This window comes from Oncorhynchus masou, chromosome 4, assembly GCF_036934945.1.
Source record: "Oncorhynchus masou masou isolate Uvic2021 chromosome 4, UVic_Omas_1.1, whole genome shotgun sequence".
Taxonomy (NCBI): domain Eukaryota; kingdom Metazoa; phylum Chordata; class Actinopteri; order Salmoniformes; family Salmonidae; genus Oncorhynchus; species Oncorhynchus masou.
The window spans coordinates 659,624-683,136 of record NC_088215.1 but is presented as its reverse complement, the minus strand read 5'-3'; the positions used below and the strand labels follow the sequence as shown (position 1 = coordinate 683,136).

Below are 23,513 nucleotides of genomic sequence, written 5' to 3'. Positions count from 1 at the left end.
CAAAATCCATTGGATAATTTGACACATTTCACTTTTTTTTTAGCTAGTCTGTATTGAAAGTATATATACGGGACCATTTTATAAAATGGAATAATTGCACGATAATACTGCATAATAACATTTTGCAAACCTGCTCCCCCTGTCGCCCCAAGATCAATGTTTTTGACCACTGAAGTTTTGCTTCACGACACGCTCCACTGCTTTGATTGGTGTAACGTTATCCGCTATCCAGATAATGAAAAGCCACCCGCGAAAGAAAATTGCAGCGTGCATGATGACGAGCAGTCATTGTAGGCTATAATTTCTCTTTCCCTGTGGGCACAGGCTGACTTTGCTCAGACAAAACCTGCTAGAAACCTTCCTACCAAAGGTCGCACCTTGTGCATTACAGTGTAGTAAAACGCATATCAGCTATCTTTCAATAGTTATCCATATTATTGAAGCGTCATCATATTATTTAATCTATTTATAAGGTGGATTCACGGCCGCAATTTATGAACAATGCCAAAACGTTGTAGATAACAATATATGGCGAAGTCAAAGATAGTACAGAGGTTTCCATCTGTGGCAAACTTTTCCCTAAATTGGGCTCCCGGGTGGCGCAGCATTCTGCATCTCAGTGCAAGAGGCGTCACCACAGTCCCTGGTTCGAATCCAGGCTATATCACATCCGGCCGTGATTCAGAGTCTAATAGGGTGGCGCACAATTGACCCAGCATCATCCAGGTTTGCCCGGGTTAGGCCGTCATTGTAAATAAGTGTTTGTTCTTAACTGACTTGCCTAGTTAAATAAAGCGTTGGACTAGTAACCGAAAGGTTGCAAGTTCGAATCCCCGAGCTGACATGGTACAAATCTGTCGTTCTGCCTCTAAACAGGCAATTAACCCACTGTTCCTTGGCCGTCATTGAAAATAAGAATTTGTTCTTAACTGACTTGCCTAGTAAAATAAAGGTAAAAAAAAATAAAAATAAAATAAAAATAGAGCTGGAATATGATGTAGTAAAAAAAAAAACACAACACCATAACATTAGCTAGTTAGCATGCTAAGATTAGCATGCTAGCTAGCTACACTAACAGCTGTCAGTACCCTATTTGTTGATGTTTATCAACTCCACAAAGAAAATACCACAACCAATTTGTGAATATGTAGAAGTAACCTTCCTCTCCCGCAGGTGTTACAGATCTGCCCCAAGGACATGCGGGCGGACATTTGCGTCCATCTTAACAGAAAGGTGTTCAAGGAGCACCCAGCCTTCCGACTGGCGAGCGACGGGTGCCTACGGGCCCTGGCCATGGAGTTCCAGACCACCCACAGTGCCCCTGGAGACCTCATCTACCACGCGGGCGAAAGTGTAGACAGCCTCTGTTTCGTGGTGTCCGGGTCCTTGGAGGTCATCCAGGACGATGAGGTTGTGGCCATATTAGGTGAGGGTTTATTTATTCTTAATTTTTAAACCTTCATTTATCCAGGAAGTGTAATTGAGGCCAGAAGACCAGAGGGAGACATGGTCAAGAGGCCATCTTTGGTATCTGTATGTATAGTCAATATCTGACACTCGAAAACAATTGCATTATAAAATTGTGTGTTTTCATGACCATATTACACTTAGTGACCTTTCAATGCATAGAGCATTGATGGACCTGGCTTATTGCTCATTTGGTGAAATTGAGGTGAGAGTAAAGTGGATTGTGCTGAAAAACATGTTTCCTGTTTGTGTACACCTGACTGTAAGGTATTGCGTCACATTAGTATTCAAGACGACAATAGAGACTCTGATTGCGGAGATCCACCCCTTGATGTAGGTTCACGTCTGCTGCTTTAAAGCGTAAACCAGCCTCAAAATAGCAAATTACATTTGTGCTTCTTTTTAATGTTAATTAAAAGTGAATTAAAGCGTCCCTATTCTCTATACAATCTGTTCAGGAAGTATGCTCAACGGCCTACATTGAGCAAACTCAATGTTTTGATAGTCGCATGCTTTTCACTTTCATAAGAGTCGTGACAATATCTGTGCAACCCCTTAGGGCGATTCTCGTGAACCCGTTATTATGCGGAAACGAATGTTGTGAAAATTAGCAGTGAGCATGTCAAAGCAAACAGTAGTAGTCCTAACTCTAATAAACAAAATCAGCTTTGTGTGGATCTCTGGAGGTGACGTACAGATGTAGGATCTTAATTTGAGCCAGTTTGCTACAGCCGGAAAATAATCCTGCAGCAACAGGAAATGTGAATTATTATGTAGATTATGATGGAACATTTGTTTGTAGGGGTTGATACAAATCCAGTCTGAAAATCAAGTCTGGAAAGTGGAAATTACAAACTTCAGAAGCCTTTTTTAAACCTCATATACTACAAGTTAAACATATCTGCATTGCAGGAAAGTTCCCTGCAACAGGGTGGTCAATAAAATAATTCATTATGATTAAGATCCTACATCTGCGTTCATTCACATGAGAAGTCAAATGAAGACAAATGACACTTTCTGAAATGATACTTTGAGAGTTTACTGAACCTCTGTTGTCTGGGACGTGATGTGAAGAGGTCTACAGCAGGGTTCTCCAACCTTTTCTAGCATGAGAGCTTCTTAAAAAAAATGAAAGATCAAAAATGTAAATAAATAAACTTAACATCACAATGTTGCGTCACCACAATATTTTGCTTTATGGACAAAAATGGATTACATAATAGCTATATTAACCATATTTTCTCATCTCATTTTAAAATGACTTTCGGCAGGAAAGAAAATAGCCTTACCGGAGAATTTCTGCACAACCCCGGGACCAGAATTGAAACCCCTGCTCTATTACAATTGAGTCAAAGTTTTTCAGTTTAGCCACCCCACTGTATATGAACAAACATGCCATATGTGTGTCAACCTGTAGTGGTTAAAATTATTTTAAAATGCTTGTGTGATATAATAATAAAAAATATAGAAATTGCTTTTGTAGGTGTTATGCTGTGCTCATGTAGTGTCTTCCAAATAGACTTACAACACAGAGAACCTTTATCTTAGTTCCTCAAGAGAGAAGAGGCACTCTTGAGTCAGACCTCTGTTAGATGCATGATGGTCTGATAACTCATCCTCAGAGATTAGCTGTGTCACTGAGACAGAAAAACGCTGGTAGGAAGTGGGATGATGAATTTACAATACTCTAGGGCTCTAGGGCATCCTTTCGGTGATTGTTTTTCCCTCCAAATCGTCAAGCGAGAAGACTGGTTATCACGATGGAGCTCGTATTTACACGAGGGATAAATATTTGGATTGCCCTCTCCCTCAGGCAGGGACTTAACCTTTAAGAAATGAGCAGGGGAATATCTCGCACTACTAGGGTCTTCACACTTACTAGACTTTTTTGCAGTAATACCCTCAGTTACAGATATACTGGAATGTAAACTTGCGAGTTTGTCACGTTTCGACTCATGACACTCTCGAAAGTTGCCCCTCTAAGCACTGTAAACAGAACAACACTCTTACAGTAAAATTGTAATAGCAATGATTTTGAAATGGCTGAAATGTACATACATTTTCCATATTTAAAAAGAACTTGTTTTATCGATTAAAAAAGTAGCTGAAATTGTAGTAACAGCATGTTACATTCTAAAAATGGCCGCCGTAGCTTTACATCTCAACAGTGTTTTGTTGTTTTGCTTGACTGCATGGAGGTCCAGGCAAGAAGCAACTCCCCAGGGAATAATTGTTTTCGCTCGCAATTCGCCTTTACCTCATATAGGTGGTGGGCTGTTGCAAGCTTTAGTTTTCAGGATGATCGATCTCTGTCGAGGGAGTAGCTGGTTTTTACACATTGTGTATATGTATTTCTGTTGGTAGGTTATATCAATTCTTGCACTTAATTATTTAAAAAAAAATGTTTGCTAGTTGTACAGGCAAACATCGGCGAGTATCAAACTGTAAACTGATCAAAACTCGTGTACTATCCATGGTATTATCTCTGCTGATCACGTTGTCCGTATCTAAAGGTAGTAAACAGCTGGTGAAACCTCGAGAGAGATTGCTGTCCGACAAAACTGCTATCAGGTGAAGTTTATTTTTTGTAATCTAACTATTTAGTTATAGAAACACGATACCATCAATGTATGCTTGATAATTTAGCATTGGTAATTTAGCTAGCTTGCTAGTTAGCTAGCTAGTTACAACAAGTAGATCTGTTGCTAGCTAGCAGAAGCAGATAGCTTTATCACTAGCTAGCATTTCATTCTGAGACAAGGAGTGTTTTAGCTATCAGTTTATTTCAAGTAATAATTTAAGCCTACATAAAATCTATAGGACAAGTAGTGTAAATCTAATACAGTCATCAAGGCAAGACCCACTAATTTCATTCATACTGACTAATAAGAAATGTCACATTATCCCTGTCAATAGTTGGAGTAGGATGATTGCAGAGCTCCCTGCCTCAGACTGTCAGGATGTTTCTCTTCTAGCTCACAAACTACATTCCTTTACTGTGATTTGTTTTATTCTTATCTCTCACTTTTGTCTCACATGATCTATTCAGCTCTCCTGTGTCCTGCTCCAAGAGATCAACCAAGTGCTATCCATACTGCAGTTTCAACTAGCCCTACCGTCACTATTTAGACATTGAGACTGCATATGCATTTGCCTGTTGTTTTTCCTTTGTGGGGTTTGTCTTAAACGGTGTAGTGCATTTCAGAGTTAAATAACACCAACTAAAGATACTCATGCTTGTTTGAGCATCTCAGTTTAGATTCAGTTTAACAGGTGACAAATAGATGATTATTGTAACATGCAGTGGGGAGAATATTGCCCCAGTCAGGAGCCCAGGCTTTCGCCATCGATGGTAGTTCTCATCTCTGGACCACACAAGCTTTAGAGTGCATTCTGCTAAGGCACTTGTCTCTCTCTACATCCGTCAGCTACATTGGTGACCAGGGTGGGGTCCTTTTGATATACCTATGGGGCCTGGGCACACAATGCTCCTAGAGAGAAGGGGAAATACTGAAGCATGCCATGATGACAGTTGTAACGTCTCCAAAGGCCCAGGCTTTTGGCATAGATGGTAAAGTCATTTCTGGACTGCAATATTGTAAGATTGTTACCTCCACGGCACTTGATATACGGTGAGGGAAAAAACTATTTTGATCCCCTGCTGATTTTGTACGTTTGCCTACTGACAAAGAAATGATCAGTCTATAATTTTAATGGTAGGTTTATTTGAACAGTGAGAGACAGAATAACATTTAACATTTAACAATAACATTTAATGATGGAAATAAGTATTTGACCCCCTCTCAATCAGAAAGATTTCTGGCTCCCAGGTGTCTTTTATACAGGTAACAAGCTGAGATTAGGAGCACACACTTAAAGGTAGTGCTCCTAATCTCAGTTTGTTACCTGTATGAAAGACACCTGTCCACAGAAGCAATCAATCAATCAGAATCCAAACTCTCCACCATGGCCAAGACCAAAGAGCTCTCCAAGGATGTCAGGGACAAGATTTTAGACCTACACAAGGCTGGAATGGGCTACAAGACTATCGCCAAGCAGCTTGCTGAGAAGGTGACAACAGTTGATGCGATTATTCGCAAATGGAAGACACACAAAAGAACTGTCAATCTCCCTCGGCCTGGGGCTCCATGCAAGATCTCACCTCGTGGAGTTGCAATGATCATGACAACGGTGAGGAATCAGCCCAGAAATACACAGGAGGATCTTGTCAATGATCTCAAAGCAGCTGGGACCATAGTCACCAAGAAAACAATTGGTAACACACTACGCTGTAAAGGACTGAAATTCTGCAGCGCCCTGCAAGGTCCCCCTGCTCAAGAAAGCACATATACATGCCCGTCTGAAGTAGGCCAATGAACATCTGAATGATTCGGAGGACAACTGGGTGAAAGTGTTGTGGTCAGATGAGACCAAAATGGAGCTCTTTGGCATCAACTCAACTCGCCGTGTTTGGAGGAGGAGGAATGCTGCCTATGACCCCAAGAACACCATCCCCACCGTCAAACATGAAGGTGGAAACATTATGCTTTGGGGGTGTTTTTCTGCTAAGGGGACAGGACAACTCCACCGCATCAAAGGGACGATGGACGGGGCCATGTACTGTCAAATCTTGGGTGAGAACCTCCTTCCCTCAGCCAGGGCATTGAAAATGGGTCGTGGATGGGTATTCCAGCATGACAATGACCCAAAACGCACGGCCAAGGCAACAAAGGAGTGGCTCAAGAAGAAGCACATTAAGGTCCTGGAGTGGCCCAGCCAGTCTCCAGTCCTTAATCCCATAGAAAATCTGTGGAGGGAGCTGAAGGTTCGAGTTGCCAAACATCAGCCTCGAAACCTTAATGACGTGGAGAAGATCTGCAAAGAGGAGTGGGACAAAATCCCTCCTGAGATGTGTGCAAACCTGGTGGCCAACTACAAGAAACGTCTGACCTCTGTGATTGCCAACAAGGGTTTTGCCACCAAGTACTAAGTCATGTTTTGCAGAGGGGTCAAATACCTATTCCCCTCATTAAAATGCAAATCAATTTCTAACATTTTTGACATGCGATTTTCTGGATTTATTGTTGTTATTCTGTCTCTCACTGTTCAAATAAACCTACCATTAAAATGATAGACTGATCATTTCTTTGTCAGCGGGCAAACGTACAAAATCAACAGGGGAGCAAATACTTTTTCCCCCTCACTGTACATTTATTGGTAGGTTACACTATATTTAGATACTTCAAATACTGCTTGAGACACCTTTGCTATTTGTCTCTGTACTCAATAAATGGTGAAACTATTTGTAATGGTGGTCGTTGTTCATATGTACAGTATATGAATGAAACTTAGATTATGGAAAAGGAAAACATGACTCACACCAAGTCATAGTTAGTATAATAATGAATGGATTGGCAAGATTTAGGCACCGTCACCTTCTAGGTTAGTAGAAAAGTAAATAATTTAAACCACCTAAATATACTCACATTCACTGAACATTTTAGTATTTGAAACAAATATTAATTTCCCAACTCCTTTTTCTATAAGCCTACAGGCTCTTTATTATTGTTCATACCTTATATTATTCATGCATCCAACATTATACACATGACAACGTGTAGATCCAGCTGTATTCCTCCACCCCAAATGAATAGAAAAGTCAAGCACCGAATGAAACCAGGAAATTAGACAGTGCTTAACTCTTCCATTCATTTGGGAGGTATCTACACAACATCATACAGTACATTTCATCTTGAAAGTACTGTACTTTCGAGGCCCGAAAACATCTGACAACTTTCATTTATGAGTGAAATGTCCCTTTCATGGGACAATCAGCAGTTTATACATCAAGTGCTGGACATAAATCAATTATATGTACCCATTGATTCTTGAAGAATATAACGTATAAATGACTTATGAGCTTAGTACAACTGTCTTACCCCATCAGAACCCCAAATATAAGCTTGTTTAAGTTCAATGTAAACAAAGTGAATCCAAACAAGTACTATGAGCCTCAAAATATGGTTAAAACTAATTGTTATATCATGGATGGTCAGTCCTTGCATCCATAGCTTGTCTATGAATTTGAGAGTGGTAACATTTCTCCAGCCCCATCCCTCAGCTTTTTACAGAAACAGGAGGGAAGTTCACTTTGTTATTGTTATTGTGGTGGAAGGACATGTCACGCTCTGACATGCCATATACCACTTGAGAGCTTCCATGCTGTAAGAAAGTATTCCCATTGCTCTATGACAAACACATTGTTTTATTTTCGAGCTTAATTGAAAAAAAAGAAAGTTATTTGTAGATGTGAAACATAACCACTTTGTGTTCGTCATAGACAGACTAAATCTTAAAGCTGAAGTTGTAACGTTTCGGCTGGTGTGTGAATGGCGTCACTGAGGACGCAGGGCAGAACATTTTCTGTCACCAGTTCTATGAAATGGTGCCAAATGATGTAACTAAATATGATCATATCTATTTTACAGTTATAAGGTAAACTCTTAGTAGTCGTTTTCTAAATTGGTTGTTACTATATTAAGAAAGCATGTAAGTCATTTCAAGCCCTATTCATTAAGTTATGTTGAATAGGAACTAAGTCATAATATTTCATATTTTCATGTAATTGAGCTTGTGTCCTCAAAAGTGAGTATACATCAGCAATACATTTTTACTTGAAAAGGGGAGATTTTTATCTTTCTTGGAGTATGTGGCATTACTACTTATTGTTTATGTCCGTCTCATGATGGACATACCAAAACTTAATTATTTATTTAGGCGGAAATCTACATACATCTAACAGGCATTATGCAACATTTCCACATGCAAATAACCCTTAATGTCCAAACATCGTTCAAAGCTGTATACAGTTGTTTGTTTGTGGTGTGACCGGTTGGTCCGAAACAGTCAACTTCAGTCATAAATGTTGTTTTTTTTAAATGAAGAGTTCTCCCCCTCTATACTGAACAAAAATTTAAATGCAACATGCAACAATTTCAATTATTTTTACTGAGTTAGTTAATATAAGGAAATCAGTCATTTGAAGTAAATTAATTAGGCCCTAATCTATGGATTTCACATAACTGGGCAGGGGCACAGCCATGGATGGGCCTGAGAGAGAATAAGTCCACCCACTTGGAAGTCAGGCCCAGCCAATCAGAATGAATTTTTCCCCACAAAAGTGCTTTATTACAGGCAGAAATACTCCTCAGTTTCATCAGCTGTCCGGGTGGCTGGTCTCAGACGATCCCACAGGTGTAGAAGCCGGATGTGAAGGACCTGGGCTGGCGTGGTTACACGTGGTCTGCAGTTGTCAGGCTGGTTGAATGTATTGCCAAATTCTCTAAAATGATGTTGGAGGTGGCTTATGGTAGAGAAATTAACATTCAATTATCTGGTAACAGCTCTGGTGGACATTCCTGCAGTCAGCATGCAAGCTGCACGCTCCCTCATCTTGAGACATTTGTGGCAAAACCTGCACATGTTAGAGTGGCCTTTTATTGTTCCCAACACAAGCTGCACCTGTGTAATGATCATGCTGTTTAATAAGCTTCTAGATATGCTTCACCTGTCAGGTGGATGGATAATCTAGTCAAAGGAGAAATGCTCACTAACAGGGATGAAAACAAATTTGTGAGAAATATGCTTTTTTGTGTGTATTGAACATTTCTGGGGTCTTTTATATCAGTTTATGAAACATGGAACAAAAACTTTACATGTTGCATTTAAATTTTTGTATTTTCTTTTTCACAAAGCTATATTTACCCAGTCATTCAAATCTGTATTGTACATCTCCAAGTTCTGAGGAAACTATGCAGTATTCAGTTTTTGTATGTATTATTTCTTACATTGTTACCCCAGGTAACAATGTAACAGCTGTGAAGAACTATTGGATATAAGAGCAACAACATTACGACCAGGAATACGACTTTTCCGAAGCGGATCCTCTGTTCGGACCACCACCCAGGACAATGGATCTAATCCCAGTAGCCGACCCAAAACAACGGTGCCAAAGAAGTAGCAGATGTCCAGTCTCTTGATAACAAGGTAGAAGAAATCTGAGCAAGGGTTGCCTTCCAGAGAGACATCAGAGATTGTAACATTCTCTGTTTCACAGAAACATGGCTCTCTCGGGATATGTTGTCGGAATCGGTTCAGCCACCGGGCTTCTCCATGCATGGCGCTGACATTGATAAACTCCTCTCTGGGAAGAGGAAGGGCGGGGGTGTATGCTATATGATTAACAACTCATGGTGTAATCATAACAACTTACATGAACTCAAGTCCTTTTGCTCACCCGATCTAAAATTCCTTACAATCAAATACCGGCCATTTTACCTACCAAGAGAATTCTCGTCAGTTATAGTCACAGCTGTGTACATTCCCCCTCCAGCAGACACCAAAACAGCCCTCAAGGAACTTCACTGGACATATGTAAACTGGAAACCATATATCCTGAGGCTGCATTTATTGTAGCTGGGGATTTTAACAAAACAAATTTGAGAAAAAGTCTTATCTAAATTCCATCAGCATATTGAATGCACTATGCGCAGAGGTAATACACTCGACAACTGCTACTCTACCCCCGGTCCTCCCTTCATAAAATCCGACCACGACGCCATCTTGCTCCTACCGTCTTATAGGCAGAACCTCAAACAGGATGTACCAGTGACAAGAACCATTCAATGCGGTTCTGACCAATCGGAAGCCACGCTTCAAGATTGTTTTGATCACGTGGACTGGAATATGTTCTGGTCAGCCTCAGAGAACAACATCGACCTATATGCTGATTGGGTGAGGGAGTTTATAAAGAAGTGCATTGGAGATGTTGTACCCACTGAGACTATTAAAACCTACCTTAACCAGAAACCATGGATGGCGTCATTTGTGCAAAACTGAAAGCGCGAACAACTGCATTTAACCATGGAAAGAGGTCTGGGAATATGGCTGAATGTAAACAGTGTAGTTATTCCCTCCTCGTGGCAATCAAACAATTGAAATGCTGGTTTAGGGAAAAAGTGGAGTTGCAATTCAATGGCTCAGACACGAGACGTATGTGGCAGGGTCTACAGGATATTACAGACTACAAAAAGAAAACCAGCCACGTCACGGACACTGACGTCATGCTTCCAGACAAACTAAACACCTTCTTTGCCCACTTTGAGGATAATACAGTGAAACCCTCGCGGCCCACTAAGAATGACTGCGCCCCCCCCTCTCCTTCTCCATGGCTGACGTGAGTAAAACATTTAAACTTGTTAACCCTCGCAAGGCTGCTGGCCCAGACGGCATCCCTAGCCGAATCCTCAGAGCATGCGCAGACCAGATGGCTGGTGTGTTTACGGACATATTCAATCGCTCCCTATCCCAGTCTGTTGTCCCCACATGCTTCAAGATGGCTGCCATTGTTCCAGTACCCAAGAAGGTAAATATAACTGAACTAAACGACTATCACCCCGTAGCACTTACTTCTGTCATCATGAAGTGCTTTGTGAGACTAGTCAAGGATCATATCACCTCCACCTTACCGAGTCCCCCTAGACCCACTTCAGTTTGCATACTGCCCCAACAGGTCCACAGATGACGCAATTGCCTGCACACTGCCCTATCCCATCTGGACAAGAGGAATACCTAGGTAAGAATGCTGTTCATTGACTAAACCTCAGCATTCAACAGTACCCTCCAAGCTCATCATCAAGCTGAAGGCCCTGGGTCTCAACTCGGCCCTGTGCAATTGGGTCCTGGACTTTCTGACGGGCCGTCCCCAGGTGGTGAAGGTAAAAGACAACATCTCCATTTCGCTGACCCTCAACACTGGGGCCCCACAAGGGTGCGTGGTCAGCCCCCTCCTGTACTCCCTGTTAACCCACGACTGCGTGGCCAAGCACGCCTCCAACTCAATCATCAAGTTTGCAGATGACACAACGGTAGTGGGCTTGATTACCAACAACGACGAGACAACCTACAGGGAGGAGGTGAGGGCACTCGGAGTGTGGTGTCAGGAAAACAACCTCTCCCTCGACGTCAACTAAACAAAGGAGATGATCGTGGTCTTCAGGAAACAGCAGAGGGAGCACCCCCCTGTCCACATCGACGGGACAGTAGTGGAGAAGGTGGAAAGTTTTAAGTTCCTCGGCATACACATCACGGACAAACTGAAATGGGTAGTTGTTGTGCAATTGTTAGATTACTTGTTCGTTATTACTGCACTGTCAGAACTAGAAGCACAAGCATTTCGCTACACTTGCATTAACATCTACTAACCATGTGTATGTGACCGATAAAATTGGATTTGATTTTGTACTGTAACTCCAAAAGCTCCCATAAGCTGTCTGATGCATTTCATCAATTCAATTTGGGCACAGGAAAGGGACAGATTTGTATTTTCATGTGTGAAAAACAAAAGGTCTGCATATGTGTTAATAACCATGGCTTATAGAGTCTTGGCTAATACTTTTTTAGATCTGTTTCCAGAAAAGTAGGAGCTTGGTGGAGTGAGGGATGCAGCTTTATATTAGTAAGAGGTACAATATGTTGTTTACAGCTCAGTACAGGGTCTGTTTTCCTTGTAGGCGACAAGGCTTCTACAATTGGTATCACAAATGCACTGTGTATCGTTTCCCCCCCGTTGGTCTCAAACTAGATATTTTTTAAATGAGCAGTTACATAATGCACTCTTTTTCAATGGTACATTTCTTTGTTTGTTAACATTGTACAGGCAGTTTGCAATTGAAGCACATTTCAGCATAGAAGTATGACCTTGGGCTTTTTACTTTGTATTACCATGAAAGGCTGCAAGATTTGCTTCATGGCAGTTAGATTCATATCATTGTGGATGGATGGGGTTTCCCTTGTTATCATTCACCTCACTATTTATCCCTCCCCTTTCTATCGCCGGTTTTTATCTTCACAGGAAAGGGAGACGTGTTTGGGGACGTCTTCTGGAAGGAGGTGACCCTAGCCCAGGCTTGCGCCAACGTTCGGGCCTTGACTTACTGCGACCTCCACGTCATCAAGCGTGACGCTCTGCAGAAAGTTCTGGAGTTCTACACGGCCTTCTCCAACCACTTCTCCCGCAACCTGCTGCTCACCTATAACCTCAGAAAGAGGGTAAGCTGCCCGGGGGCATTAGACTCCTAAGTTATGTATTTTTCACCTATCCAGTCCTTGCTGAACAGTGGTCTGGAAGGAAACAAGAGCTATTTAAGAATATTGGTACAGAGATCTCTCTGTGTCCTGTAGTTAAAAAACGCAAAGGTGATGGCATCTCCATCAATGAATGGTGCTCTTATTTATTTAAAAAAGCTGACACTTCAACGTCAATTGATCTATCTCAAAGTTTGCTTTTTTGGTGGGTGTGGCACCTTCTCTTTATGGGAACTGCTTAAAGATAGACACAGCAATATTTCATCATCAAACACAGTGGGGCAACGTTTGGCTAGACATCAACAACAGCCCAAAAAAATGTACTTCTGCCTTACAGGCATAAACAACAACAATCTGCCAAAACTGATGTCATTGCTGAGTTACCTTCATCATGCAGAGTCAGTTGTACTGAGTGTCTCACACTTAATTTGTGATTCTGGCCTTGCTGTTTCACCATAGTTAATCTCATTCCCAATGCTCACAATAGCTGGGGACAAGATTCTCTGTGAAATGTGTCTTAAAAGAACTTTCTTGGACCAAAAGGAATTGAGATCAAAATGGTGGCCAATAATGAATTCACCTTGTCCTCCATTTTCATCAAAATGTCCTTGTCTCTTTTGTTTCTGTAATTTTACCTGTAAAAAGATAAGGCCTCTAAACAAAGTATCAACTCCAGTATGCGCCATCCACCCAGGTCGCTTGTGTTAAACGCATTGCTCCAATAGGGTTAACTCACTTAGGGGGAACTGTAAGGTGGGCTTATTAGCGAGGATTGTTACAATATGACAATCATCATGGTGTTTGAATAGTATATTATAAATGCATTATTTGACAGATCATTATTGATGCAGATTTATTGATTCTTTTTTAATGTTGCATTTGTTTTTACAAAAGGTCCGCAATGTCTTATTGATCTGAATATCAGTGCTATAATCTTCTAGCCTTTAACCATTGACTTTTTACACCCACTCAAACACTCAAAATTTGTAAACTGAGAACATCACTGAAAACCCACAGCATTTCCTATAAAACATCAAGTACTGAAATTGATTCAACTTTGCAGAAGAAAACACAGCATATTAACGAGGAGGACATAGCTTATTAATCAGAAGGTGCTGTTGATTCATCAAGATGCAATCCTCTGTCCTTGTCGCCATCATGCAATTCAAACTTGAGTATATGTTAGGCAATAGAGGTCATGTTGACTAATACGATGACTCACTTTTACCGCATATCCTATTATGGTTCGTCACGATCTGCACCCTTAGCCGTGGTGTATGCGGTTTCTTGCGGTCATCAAGGTTATTGCTTTGTTTAGTCTAGAAAAGCTTTCAGGTGCATAAAGCCTCTTCAGGCAGCCACTAATCCACTGTACTTTTCAGGTTAGGTAACCACAGGGGTTGATTTGGCTAAAACCTGCTGTGAGGTATGATACAGGGCAGTGATCATTAGGCACCAAATTGAAGAACTACCTGGACCTGTCCAATTAGAAACGCTCATTGTTGTTTTCTATCGTGTGCCCTAATGAACACGACCCTGGTTCCGCCATAGTGTCGTGGTGCCCCTTTCTATAGGTTATACCCATGGAATCAGTGACGGGCCAATTCTGGAGGCCCATCATAATAGCTTTTGATGTCTGTCGACAACCACAATTTTTCATAGACCTTTGCATTAACGTGAGCTGATTAGGCATATAGACGGTGAATGTCGATAAGGTCAAATATTGATGAGTATACTAAGTCATATCGATTTCAGAAATACATTGATTGCATAATTGACACAGTAGATACAGTTAAAGTCGGTAGTTTACATACACCTTAGCCAAATACATAAAAATAATTCCCTGTCTTAGGTCAGTTCGGATCACCACTTTATTTTAAGAATGTGAAATGTCGGAATAATAGTAGAGAGTGATTTATTTCAGCTTTTATGTATTTCATTACATTCCCAGTGGGTCAGAAGTTTACATACACTCAATTAGTATTTGGTAGCATTGCCTTTAAATTGTTTAACTTGAGTCAAATGTTTTAGGTAGGTTTTGGGTAGCCTTCCATAAGCTTCCCACAATAAGTTGGGTGAATTTTGGCCCATTCCTCCTGAAAGAGCTGGTGTAACTGAGTCAGGTTTGTAGGCCTCCTTGCTCGCACACGCTTTTTCAGTTCTGCCCACACATTCTCTATGGGATTGAGGTCAGGGCTTTGTGATGGCCACTCCAATACCTTGACTTTGTTGTCCTTAAGCCATTTTGCCACAACTTTGGAAGTATGCTTGGGGTCATTGTCCATTTGGAAGACCCATTTGTGACCAAGCTTTAACTTCCTGACTGATGTCTTGAGGTGTTGCTTCAATATATATCCATATAATTTTCCTACCTCATGATGCCATCAATTTTGTGAAGTGCACCAGTCCCTCCTGCAGCAAAGCACCCCCACAACATGATGCTGCCACCCCCTGTCACGTTCTGACCATAGTTCTGTTTTTTATCTTTGTTTTAGTATGGTCAGGGCGTGAGTTGGGTGGGCAGTCTATGTTTGTTTTTCTATGTTGGTTTTTGAGTTCAGCCTAGTATGGTTCTCAATCACAGGCAGCTGTCAATTGTTGTCCCTGATTGAGAATCATACTTAGGTAGCCTGGGTTTCAGTTTAGGGTGATAGGTCTTTGTCTTCCGTGTCAGTGTTTGTCGCCACACGGGACTGTTTCGTTCATTTCACGTTTGTTTTGTATTTCGTAGTGTTCAGTTTATGTTTTAAAATAAAGACACTTACCACGCTGCGTTTCGGTCCTCCGATCCTTCTTGCTACTCCTCCACGGAAGAGGAGGACAATATCCTTTCCACCCCTGTGCTTCATGGTTGGGATGGTGTTCTTCGGCTTGCAAGCCTATGCCTTTTTCCTCCAAATATAACGACGGTCATTATGGCCAAACAGCTCTCTTTTTGTTTCATCAGACCAGAGGACATTTCTCCAAAATGCACTATCGTTGTCCCCATTTGCAGTTGCAAACCGTAGTCTGGCTTTTTTATGGCGGTTTTGGAGCAGTGGCTTCTTCCTTGCTGAGCAGCCATTCAGGTTATGTTGATATAGGACTCGTTTTACTGTGGATATAGATACTTTTGTACCTGTTTCCTCCAGCATCTTAACAAGGTCCTTTGCTGTTGTTCTGGGATTGATTTGCACTTTTCGCACCAAAGTAAGTTCATCTCCAGGAGACAGAACGCGTTCCCTTCCTGAGTGGTAATGACGGATGCGTGGTCCCATGGTGTTAATACTTGCGTACAATTGTTTGTACAGATGAACGTGGTGCCTTCAGATGTTTGGAAATTGCTCCCAAGGATGAACCAGACTTGTGGAGGTCTCCAGTTTTTTTTCTGAGGTCTTGGCTGATTTCTTTTGATTTTCCCATGATGTCAAGCAAAGAGGCACTGAGTTTGAAGGTAGGCCTTGAAATACATCCACAGGTACACCTCCAATTGACTCAAATTATGTTAATGAGCCTAATAGAAGCTTCTAAAGCCATGAAATCATTTTCTGGAATTTTCCAAGCTGTTTTAAGGCTCAGTCAACTGAGTGAAGGTAAACTTCTGACCCACTGGAATTGTGATACAGTGAATTATAAGTGAAATACTCTGTCTGTAAACAATTGTTTTAAATATTACTTGTGTCATGCACAAAGTTCTTTGCTCAAGGGCACAATGGCTATATGTGGCATATTAGATGGTCTTATAACTGATGTTTCATCAAACAATACCCCATCCCTTAAAACATCTTATGGCTGTAGGGGCAGTATTGAGTAGCTTGTATGAAAGGTGCCCAGAGTAAACGGCCTGCTCCTCAGTCCCAGCTGCTAATATATGCATATTATTAGTATTGGATAGAAAACACTCTGAAGTTTCTAAAGCTCTTTGAATGATGTCTGTGAGTATAACAGAACTCATATGGCAGGCAAAAACCTGAGAAGAAAGCCAAACAGGAAGTAGGAAATCTGAGGTTGGTCGATTTTCAATCCAGCCCCTATTGAATACACAGTGGGATATGGATAAAGTTGCACTTCCCAGGGCTTCCACTGGATGGTAACCATCTTTAGAAACTTGAATGAGGCTTCTACTGTGTTTTGGACCCGGATGGGAGGTCTTTGAGTCAGTGGTCTGGCAGAGAGCCAGGTCTTGGTCACGCGCATTTCACATGATAGCGACCTCGTTCCATGGCTTCTCTACAGACATAGGAATTCTCCGGTTGGAACTTTATTGACAATTTATGATAACAACATCCTATACTTAGTTTGACATTTTTTTTTTATATAAATATGAACTTTATCAAACAAAAAATACATGTATTGTGTATCACAAAGTCCTATGAGTGTCATCTGATGAAGATCATCAAAGGTTAGTGATTCATTTTATCTCTATTTGTGCTTTTTGTGACTCCTCTCTTTGGCTGGAAAAATGGCTGAATTTTTCTGTGAGTTGGTGGTGACCTAACATAATAATTTGTGGTGCTTTCTCTGTAAAGCCTATTTGAAATCGGACACTGTGGTGGGATTAACAACAAGATTACCTTTAAAACGGTATAAGATACATGTATGTTTGAGGAATTTTAATTATGAGATTTCTGTTTTGAATTTGGCGCCGTGCACTTTCACTGGCTGTTGTCATATCGATCCCGTTAACGGGATTGCAGCCATAAGAAGTTTTAAAGATACAGTCAACTTAGTGTATGTAAACTTCTGACCCACTGGAATTGTGATAAATTATAAGTGTCTGTAAATAATTGTTGGAAAAAGTACTTGTGTCATGCACAAAGTTAATGTCCTAACCGACTTGCCAAAACTATAGTTTGTTAACAAGAAATTTGTGGAGTGGTTGCAAAAACTAGTTTTAATGACTCCAACCTAAGTGTATGTAAACTTCCCGACTTCAACTGTAGGTTTCCATCCAATTGGCGACAGATTTTCATGTGAATATTCAAAAATATGCTTAAAGAAAATATGCAAATTTTCCCACCAGTGGCGTTTCCACCAAAGTGATTTGTTGCGGATAAAAATCTGTGCGTGATGACCTAGTGCACACAAAATGTACTCTTAGTTTAAGTTTTCATGTAGCGAATAAAAGTATAATCTAATGTGGCTAATGTGCTTCCATCCCATTTAATCATAGTGTGAGGACCACACACCATATCACCGTGACTCCAAGTTTGCTTTGAAATGGTTATTATATCAATATAATCAATATGCGTATAAAGGCATTTCCACAGCCAATTCTCGCATAATTAATTTTAATTAATTTTACTGACATAAAAAGATCAAACCGTGTCAAACGAACAAATCTGTTGGCATTTATGCAATTGTACCAAAACTTCCTGTTTCCATCACAGCTGTCGTGTTTTTTAATTTTTTTATACGGTATTACTTTTTTAGTCGCATAAAAACTGTGGTTGGAAACATGGTTTATGTTACGTAAGTTTAATGAACAAACTATACACTGGAGAGACGGGACCAGATTCACCAACAAGGATTGAAGTAGCTTCCTATATGTGTAGTTTCTTTTTGTTGGGTGGTTTACTCAGATCGGTTGTGAAAAGTGAATAATTAGGAACACACCCATTGTGGATATATCTTTACAAAATGAAATGAGTTCTTAGCAGAGATACTGAGATATGCAGTCTGGATTTATTTTGGAAACTTAATTTCATGCAAGTTTATAAACCAAATTTAATGACACATGATCAAAAGTCTCCAAGGCTGTCAATTTATTAGTTTAAACAAGTAAATAGCAATGCAACTATTGACATTGCAGCATAATCTAAGGTGAGAGAAGGGAAATGCATAATATACACTACCGGCCAAATATACCTACTCATTCAAGTGTTTTTATTTTTTTTGTTGTTGTAATTTTCTACATTTTCTACATCTACATTAACCTCTCCTTCCAGACTCACATTAAGCATCTCCAATCCAAAATTACATTTAGATTTGGCTTCCTATTTCGCAACAAAGCATTCTTCACTCATGCAGCCAAACATACCCTCGTAAAACTGAACGATCATAACGATCCTTGACTTCGGCGATGTCATTTATATCTCCCTCTGTCTTATATCTCCCTCTCTAACTTTAAGCATCAGCTGTCAGAGCAGTTTACCGATCACTGTACCTGTACTCAGCCAATCTGTAAATGGCACACCCAACTACCTCATCCCCATATTATTACTTTTCCTCTTTCTCTTTTGCAAGTGTGTTAATGCTCCAGTGTTAATGCTAAATTGTAATTATTTCGCCTCTATGGCCTATTTATTGCCTTTACCTCCCTACTCTTCTGCATTTGCACACACTGTACATAGGTTTTTCTATTGTGTTATTGACTGTACGTTTATTTATGTGTAACTCTGTGTTGTTGTTTTTGTCGCACTGCTTTGCTTTATCTTGGCCAGGTCACAGTTGTAAATGAGAACTTGTTCTCAACTGGCCTACCTGGTTAAATAAAGGTAAAATATATATTTTTTAAATGTAGAAAATAGTCAAAATAAGGAAAAAGCTTTGAATGAGTAGGCATTTTAAAACTTTTGACCGGTTGTGTATATAAATATTTCACTTAGTAAACGCTTTTATCCGAAGTGACATACAGTACAGCGAGTGGATACATTTGTTACATTTGACAAGAGAGCTGCTTTCAACTTCTTGTCTTATAGTGCCTGCAAGATGGATGTCAAATATGCATGAATCTTTAATATCACCTTTATTTAACTGTTACATCATATTCATTAAATAGTTATGGATGACTCATTCAACCTCAATCCTCGCCCCTATAACTTTTCGCAGTTCTATCAACTTACCTGGTAAAAGAAGGTTTACAATTCATAAATGCTTTATCTAGATTGTCGGGGCCCCATTCCAAGTATGGAAAAGCATGTGTTACTTTCACATGAATCATTCATTGATGTCAGTGAGAGACTTGCATGAAAATGTTTGTCAAACTCACAGATCGAAGGTTAGAAATACTGCCCCTTAGTGATGTTAATTGTTTCCAAATCATGTTGCACAAACCAATGCCCTTGAGATTTGCATAAAGTTTAAAAAAAACATGATATTTCAGAAGGGGAAGTAACCTAGGTGGTGAGTGGGGGAACTCCTTCAGGGCGATGTTCAGATCCTCTTCTCTGTTCTGCTTTACCATGAGGATGTTTTGTCATTTATTCGCTTCTGTACCAGAATTCATAAGGTCAAGGTGAGAAACAGGAAGTGTGAAAGACCTCCAGTATTTCAGTTGAGTGCAGCAGCAAGTCACTAAGTGATTAATAGATGAACACAAAAGCTCTGGGAATATATTGTTACAGCAGAGAGACATGAGTCACTTGTTTGATCACTGTCCATGCGCCAAGAATTGGAATTTGTAATCAGTCATTCAATTAATTTTCATGTGTATATCTTTTTACAAATGAAGTGGTCAAAAAGAAAGCATGGGCCTCAAATCCACTGAGCAAAGGTGACTGGGGTAACAAAAAGGCCTTAAGAAGAACTAGACCCTTGAGAGGTAAACCCATACCTCTCTGACTGACTGATCAGGGTTCATAATATTGACCACCAATGTCAGACAGTTGTCCTTTAAAGGCAACGTCAAAGCAGAGCCTGGCAATGTTGCCAGCACAGCATGGTGGAAGCCAGCCAACAGGGATAAAAAACACACTACAATCATATTCCCTCACTGTATAGTATTGGACAATACTTTACTATACAGTACCTATAGTACTACCACATACCACCACTTCCATGTTGTGCTACAATGACTACTACTGTCAAAGCAGAGCCTGGCAATGTTGCCAGCACAGCATGGTGGAAGCCAGCCAACAGGGATAAAAAAAACACTACAATCATATTCCCTCACTGTATAGTATTGGGCAATACTTTACTACTACAATACAGTACCTATAGTACTACCACATACCACCACTTCCATGTTGTGCTACAATGACTACTACTGCTACTACAGCTACAAAGCACATAACTATTAAGAAGATAAGTAACACCAACTTTTTGATCAAAAGACAAATCCTATAACAGGAGGTTGGTGACAGCTTACTTGGGGAGGACGGGCTCATGGTATTGGCTGGATCGGAATCAGTGGAAAAATGGCAAATACATCAAACACATGGTTTGATGCAATTCCATTCGCTCCGTTCCAGCCAATATTATGATCCGTCCTCCCCTCAGCAGCCTCCACTGAATCCTATGTGTACCACCTCTCCACCCTAGGCTGATTAAACACTAGGTGGGTATTGTCTGTCATCATCAGTCTCTCTCTTCTTCCCATTATCTTTTTCTCCTCTTTATTTCCCTTTAGTTGTCTCTATCCCTCTCATGGCCTCTCCCTTCCCCTGATCGATCTGAAACCCAGCCCTGCTGCATGGGACCCGTTCTGCCGCACTGTGCAATAACGATCTCCTGTGTGAGAAATGACCCTGACTCGCTTGAGGAGGCACAGTGCTGGTCTTCCACCTGCAATACCCCATATTGCATCCTCTGCAGTCGCTTCACAGGACAAATCTTTTGACATTACACACCAGGATTTACAAAAAGAATCCCTCTACTCTATAAAGTTCTAATGTCTTTTTCACCAATCAAATATATCTCTATTAAGAAACTCTACAGAAATTTTCCTGGTGAAATTTCGGCCAATATTACTGATCTTGTGAGAAATATGGGATACAAGTCTAAATCAAATCTAAATCTAATACAATAATCTGGTGGACAACATTATTTGTGCTGTATTTCCTAATAACACATTGATTTACATGATTTCATGACCAACTGTTTCATAACATTAACCAAGTAGCTACAATAATCCACTCTACAAAGCATTATGTACCAACTACTCTCTTGTTCTTCATATATGTTAATCCATTGTCACGTTTCAATTTCACCAGGTGAAATGGCTAAATGAAAACGACTAGGGTAATAAAGATATTGATCACATGGTTAATGTCAAAATGATTCTGGGAAAGCCTCTGCAGTCTGTATGACCACATGTAATCATAATCTGAGAAAGGTCTCACTACTAACACAAGATACTGAGATTGATCTGTCACTACATGGACTATGGACACATTTTCTCGTTAGCCGTACTGAATCTCAAATACTATCATGGTCATGAACAAATTAATATTAACTGAATGAATCTGCCACATTGCTAGAGACAGATAAAGATGGAGACATGTATGGGCAATGTGGCGACTTCTTTAGTAGCCATGATTAGACATATTACAGGTGAGTAATTGTAGCGCTGTAATTTGTTGAAGATGGAACTCTACAGCTCTAGAACGGGCACAATTACCGTATAAACGAATGGTTATGGATGAAGACCGTCGTGAAAATAAAAATGACATTTTAATGTCACGTACACAAGTACAGTGAAATGCCTTTCTCGCAAGCTTTAAAACCCAACAATGCAGTAATCAATATTTAGTACTAAAATAACATTGAAGTACAACGAAATACATGCAAAATAAAAAAATAAGAACATGAGTTGTAAGCTAGCTATATACTGGGTCAGTTCCAATACATGTGCAGGAATACTGGAGAGGTAGATACAATGCCTTCAGAAAGTATTCATACCCCTTGACCTTTTCCAAATTTTGTTGTGTTGCAGGATTAATAAAAAAATGTATTACATTGATTTGATTATCACCCATCTACACACAATAACCCACAATGACAAAGTGAAAACATGTTTAGACATTTTAGCAAATGTATTGAAAATGAAATACATAAAAGTTATTTACACAAGTATTCACACCCCTGGGTCAATATGTTAGAATCGCCTTTGGCAGAGCTTTGCACACATGGATTGTACAATATTTGCCAATTTATTATTTTCAAATATTGGCCTGTTGGAAACTACAACTCCCTACTACATTGCACAGTGCAGGCTAGATATGATTTATCCCTAGAGAAACTGTGCAATGTGTGCATTGAGCTCACAGAAAAAAAATGAACAAAGGGGAATTAAAATAATTGAACAGACGTTATTTATTCGATCAGCACTACTTTTTAGCCATTCTGAATCCTTCCTCAGGTCAAGCAGTTCTCTCAGCTCTCTGGTCTGCCAGAGAAAAAATACAAAAGATCTGATTGGCTGTTCAGGGGATTGCGCTTTATGAATACACAAATGTCATTTGCACTGTGGGATAGTCTATGCCTTTTGGAGCAGTCTTTGGAGAAGAGTCAATGTGTATTAGACATTGACGACCTCTGTTTGAAGGGACAGCTAAAGCTGCAATTTGCATGCTTTGAGATGGAAAGTTATTGGGTTTTGATTGTGACCCCGTGCTGCGCCTTAATCTGTCTCTCCTATCATTGCTATGCAGGCGACACACAATTAATCTTCTCCTTTCCCCCTTCTGATGCAAGTTTTAATAAAGGTGGCTTAAAGCATTTAGATAGGCATGTCTGGCAGTCAGTGTGGATGACGGATCACCACCTCAAGCTGAACCTCGGCAAGACGGAGCTGCTCTTCCTAAAGTTCCATGATCTCGCCATCACGGTTGACAACTCCATCCCAGAGGCTAAGAATTGGCGTGATCCTGGACAAATGTTCAACCAACAACCTGTAGGTTCATGCTCTACAACATCCGCAGAGTACGACCCTGCCTCACACAGGAAAAAGGTCCTAATCCAGGCACTTGTCATCTCCCGTCTGGATTACTGCAACTCGCTGTTGGCTGGGCTCCCTGCCTATGCCATTAAACCCCTACAACTCATCATTTCAGCCCGTCTGGTGTTCAACCTTACTTGTCACCCCGCTCCTCCGTCTCCACTGGCTTCCACTGAAGCTCGCATACAAGACCATGGTGCTTTACGGAGCTGTGAGGGGGTCACCGCAGTACCTCCAAATACACCCAAACAAGGGCAAATGC

At 40.5% G+C, this 23,513-nt stretch overlaps 1 protein-coding gene across 1 annotated transcript in view; it reads left to right on the top strand.

The window, feature by feature from the left end:
• The window catches only part of LOC135520986 (potassium voltage-gated channel subfamily H member 1-like), a 61,635-nt gene that overhangs the window by 28,392 nt on the left and 9,730 nt on the right, over positions 1-23,513 (top strand). The window contains exons 10-11 of the mRNA XM_064946876.1: positions 1,174-1,426; positions 12,380-12,576. Coding sequence (XP_064802948.1) covers positions 1,174-1,426; positions 12,380-12,576 — 450 coding nt within the window. The remainder of the gene's footprint in view (positions 1-1,173; positions 1,427-12,379; positions 12,577-23,513) is intronic.